This window comes from Sus scrofa, chromosome X, assembly GCF_000003025.6.
Source record: "Sus scrofa isolate TJ Tabasco breed Duroc chromosome X, Sscrofa11.1, whole genome shotgun sequence".
Taxonomy (NCBI): Eukaryota; Metazoa; Chordata; class Mammalia; order Artiodactyla; family Suidae; genus Sus; species Sus scrofa.
In genome coordinates, this window is record NC_010461.5 from 95,267,380 (window position 1) to 95,272,741 (window position 5,362).

General features: G+C 34.1%; 1 protein-coding gene across 1 annotated transcript; it reads right to left on the reverse strand.

Moving 5' to 3' along the window:
* Positions 330-4,858, reverse strand: AGTR2 (angiotensin II receptor type 2). Its single transcript, XM_005673847.3, has 3 exons — positions 4,479-4,858; positions 4,266-4,327; positions 330-3,047 (listed from the first exon to the last, which is right to left on the reverse strand). Exon 3 carries the CDS (start codon positions 3,007-3,009, stop codon positions 1,921-1,923), a length of 1,089 nt encoding a protein of 362 aa, XP_005673904.1. The 5' UTR covers positions 3,010-3,047; positions 4,266-4,327; positions 4,479-4,858; the 3' UTR covers positions 330-1,920.

The window sequence follows — 5,362 nt, forward strand, 5'->3', positions numbered from 1 at the left end:
GCACCAAGTCCTTTAGTGATGCTTAAACAAGGAATGCAAGAGAGAGATGGCAGAAAGAAAGAAAGCCAGAGAGACAAGAAAGGATCAGTTCTCCTATGATTCTATAAACTATGACCAGAAATCTGGACTTTTCCTTTCATAATTAATGGCGAATTATGGGTGAAGACTCAATAGTGGGAGACTAGAAGAAAAGCCAGATAAGAAGTGGTAGGGGCTGAAACTAAGAAGTGTCAGCGGGGATTGTATAGAGGATACAGATATAAGAGAAGGTAAGAATCTATAATTGGAGGTAGTTAAAGTAAAAAAGTAAAGGACACATGATCTTCCAATTAAAGATTTTATTTATATGAGACATTTTACAAAATTATCTAAAATATGAAGTCATAGTTGTTTATACATTTAGCTATTTTTTAAATTGATAGTAATAGATTACATGAAATTAGAACCTTCCCAGAAAGTGGAGCGAGAGAATTTTTTGATCTATAGCCCCAAGATCTGGCAAAGACACCAGACTTCTGAAACTTTATTTCTCTCTCAGAGATCAGTATTGGTTTAGGAAGGTCCTAGACAACCTGATGTCTAGACAACCTGATATAATACGGGGCTGGTGCAGAATGAAATCTCTAACTTCTAAAATTAGGATTCATACTCTAAGTAAACTCCAGATAACTCAGTTTCAGATACTCCTCAAACTTAGGAGTTCTAATAGTGTTGAGAAGGAGATCTCTGGGCCAATGACTGGTATAAAAGAGTTCTGCAGAACCCTATAAATTCTGAAAAAACAGTATCCATAGGTATAGGTTACCTCTACCCCATGGTCTATATTTTCAAAGCCACATTATATTGTTCTGACAGGTAGGTTTGCTGTGTGACACCAAACTTGTCATTTGCTAGATCTGTTTTTCCTCCTTGGGTATCAAAATTCCATACTGGTATAACCTTTTCCTATGCCAGTTAAGGGTTTATTACAAATAAAAGAGTTAAAGAAGCCACCCAAATATTTTGGGAAGCAACTCAGAACCAAAGCATCAATAATAAAACTCAAGTCAACTTCCTATATATCAAAGCACCACATCCAAAAGGTCAAGAATATAAAAATAGCCTTTACATTTCATACACTAAACAGTGTTCAGTTATTGTTTTTAGAAAGTTATCAGAAAACATTAAAATCTTCAGACAACAGTTAAAATGGATAGAAAGTTTAAAAAGTGTTTAAAGTTTAGTGAACACTCAAATATTTGTTAATTGCAAATCTATGTTATTACAATTTACTTTCTATAACTGTAAATATAAGCTAAAATATAGGAGAATATGTGATCTAATCTATATTCCTAGCCCTACTCAATGTGTAGTTATATATTAAATACAAACTTATACTCAAATGAAATTTTAAAGGATTATTATTTACAATATAAAGTTGAAGGTATATTCCTAGAGCATGAATAATTGGCACCGATCTAGTGTAGTATACTTCACTTAGAAGTACTCATTTCTCTTAGCATTATGTCTTGTAAATAATGCAATGAGTTGAAAGATTGGCCTTGGTTCAAGAGGAAAACCTGATAAAAATGGATATAAAAACCAATAAAAATTCCAACATTTGTTAAGGAGAAATCTGCAACCCCAAATCATCATTCACAATTTGTTATTAATTATAATTTGAGACAAATTCCTAGTTACTTCTAGGTTATGGGTATGTCTCCCCAGTGACCGTCTTACACTGATAGACCAGGGAAAAAAGGGGGAAATTCTTGAAAGTCACTGGAAGATAAAACTTACATTTAGTTTCCTGTTCTAGAAGAGCAAGAAAAGATTACATTAAGGGGGAAGACTTGTTATTTTACTATAGCCATTAAAAGATAATTTAAGGAGATCTCAAGCCAAGTAGACATATTGAAAACATGCATTCCACTTTCATGTTTAAGACACAAAGGTCTCCATTTCTCTAAGGGAACTGCTTTTTCGGCATGACACACTCTCTCTCTTGCCTTGGAGCCAAGTAATTGGAACCCTAAACACACGGCGGAGCTTCTGTTGGAACCGGTTTCCAACAAAACAATACAAAAAGGGATTAATGCAGCTGTTGGTGAATCCCAGGAGAATGGCAAAAGGAAGTGCCAGGTCAATGACTGCGATAACTTCACAGCTATTAATGATACCCATCCAGGCCAGAGCATCCAGGAAGGTCAGAACATGGAAGGGAAGCCAACAAATGATGAATGCCAGAACAACAGCAGCTGCCATATTCAGGACTTGGTCACGAGTTATTCTGTTCTTCCCATAGCTATTGGTCTTCAGTAGGTGTTTTCTGATTCCAAAATAGCAAGTTGCTATGAATATTAAAGGGATAATAAAACCAAGGATATTTTTCATTAAGGCAATCCCAGCTGACCATTGGGCATATTTTTCAGGTGGGAAAGCCATAATGCAAGCATTCACTCCTAAATATTCAATGGTTCTGACATCTCGGAAGTAAAATGTTGGCAATGAGGACAGACAGGCCATACACCAAACCAGAGGAACTATATAAGAGGCTTGCCAGGGATTTCTTCTTTGAGACAGAAAGGGGTAGATGACAGATTGGTACCTATCAACACTCATGCAGGTGATAAAAAAAATACTTGCAAACATGTTCAGGGTCAGGAAAGAACCAAAAACTTTGCACATCACAGGTCCAAAGAGCCAATCATATCTGTAAGAATAATAGGTTGCCCAGAGAGGAAGAGTAGCCAAAAGCAGTAAGTCAGCCACAGCCAGGTTGAAGATGTAAATGCTGGAAACCTTTTTAGGACCCTTTTGACAACAAAACAGTGTAACCACAATAGTATTGACAAGAAATCCAACCACAAAAATAATGTAGTAGAGAATAGGAATTGCATCTAAATGCTTATCTGATGGCTTATGTGAGCAATTAAAGGTAGACTCATTGCCAGAGATGTTCACAAGTCCGACATGAAGACTGCTGGTAATGTTTTTGCTGATGGTGACAAGGGTGAAGTTATCCTTCATATTGATTGAAATGTCAGCAGCTCTAATTTTTATGCCTTCTGTGGGGGGGAAAAAAAAGAACTCAAAACATATATAGAATTTAGGACATCACTGAGTCATTAGCATTTTAAGTTTGTTGAAAGCAAAAAAGGTGGATGATTATAGGAAACATTGGGATGGAAGCATGCCTTATGAAATAAGAATAGATTTTACTTCTTGATGAAGAAAAGAGAATTTCCTCAATAGTACCAATTAAGACATTCTAGCATCAGGGTTGAAAATTCCAAACAATACTACATTTTCCCATCTTTTATATTATCAAAAGGTTTAAAGAAAATTAACATTTCAAAAGGTTAGAATAGGAAACGTGAAACAAATAAGAAGGAATTAAGAAATAAGCAAAGTTAGCATTTCAAAAACACTTGAGCACATATCTCACTTTGTATACTTTCTAGAAACCACACTGCTGCCTGCTATATCATAGAGAAATGCCTTATTCATGTAACTAATTATATACAAGTCATTACAGCTATGGAAAATATAAGTAACATAAGTTATGGAAAAAATTAGTAAGTGTATAAAAGGCTGAAAGAATATGCAAAAGGAATATATTGGGATGGGGGATTATGGCTGGTTTTTAACTAATGAAAAATAATCCCATTAGTTCTATTTTTCCATTGTTTTCACAATAATAATAAAGAGGTAATTATAGATTGTGTACATGTTTTAAAAAGCCCCATCATATTTTCATAGAGACCATTAGTTTCACATATAGATCTTTAACTTGAATCCATTTAAAAGAAAATCTATTTTTCTTTTCAGTTAGGAAAAGAAAAAGAAAAAATAGCCAAATCTGATTTAGAGTCAAGTAGACATAGTCTTTTTGCTCATCGAAATAAGAATTGAGCATCAGTGATTAATCATGATATAATTGTATCATTTTTTCCTTTGCTGCTATTTTAGTTTAACACAACTAAGTAGTAACAGTGCTACATGGCTCTCAAATGTTGTAGTCAATATTTAGGCTTTTTTTTTTTTCTAAAGTAGCAACCTTATTTTAAAACAAAAGAAAATTAGCTGAAGATAAACACAGTAGGAGAAAGACTATTCCTTTAGATAGTTTCAAAAAACATATAAATTACCCAATGAAAATATAATCAGCAGAGTCTTCTAATAAACAGCAAACTTATCATTTTTGTCTAAAGCTTATTCTTTCATAATCTTGACCTAACAAGTTAACATGAAAAAATCCAAAGTAAACCCTCTTGAAGACTTACTGGTTGTTGGAGTTTAAAATTTAGTTATCATAAATCTTCTTGCCTAGTTCCTAAGTGCACTCCTGTAAGAGAAACAGCAGTTAAATAATTTAGGAGTTTTGTAAAATACAGTGTTAAAATACAGGAAAAAGGAAAGTTCATCCATAAAAAATATTTTCATTTAATGTATGCTCTACTTTCCAAATAGAGTATGTATAAATTGTACAGACCTACCTTAAAAATTCAGGCTGAAGAATGCTTTTAATTCTGTGCTTATTCGTTCCTTTAGACTCGGGGACGTAATAGCACCAGATCTCTGGTTTCCTTCTTATATGTTCGGTCTGTCCACTGGGAGCCTTCAACCTACATAATTCTAGGGCTGACTTATGAACACTTGCCAGCTTTCCAGAGTTTTTTTTTCTTCTTCTTCTTCTTTTTTTTTTTTTTGGCTGCAAAACATTAATCTGAAATTCTCACTGTCTCCAATCATAACAGCTCATTCAAATAAATCTCAAACAAAAAAATTAAGTTTCCACAAATGTGTTAGAGAATTTTGAAGTCAGTGGCTTACTTTAAAGGAAGAATATAATTATTTGCAGAATTTCTCTTTCTTTTACCCTGTTACTGGCATTCTAAAACAAGTTAAGGAGTAGAGGCTAGTAGCTGAGTCTTTGTCTACTGCATCTTTTGCAACTTTCATTACTTTTTGAAAAATGTAATCCTGCTTATTAAGGAACAGCAACAACTTTACTTGAAGTTTAAAATTTTGAAAATTTCTCCCTTGCTTTAAGCAATTTCTGTTGGCTTGTTGCTGGAGAAGTAGTGATGGGGGAATATAATTTTCATGTCCTCAAAGAGAAATATTAACATATAGTGTCTCCTTGCATTGGTCTCTGTCATATTTGCTGTTTAAATACAAAACATGCAAGGTGAGAAGGATTAGGCAGCTACTGCAGCCTAGATCACCATTGTTTTTCTTTTCGTGGGAGTGGGGTTGATTAACCTTACAAAATAAATCTAAGTAGAAGCAAGAGTGGCAAAAGGAAGAAAGATAAGTATAGGTGACGGTGGTGATAATACTAGCTGACAGTAAATGCTATGTTCCAAACACTGTGCTA

Excerpts from the sequence above, each read along its gene's own strand:
- AGTR2 (XM_005673847.3), bottom strand. The coding sequence starts at position 3,009 with ATGAAGGATAACTTCACCCTTGTCACCATCAGCAAAAACATTACCAGC.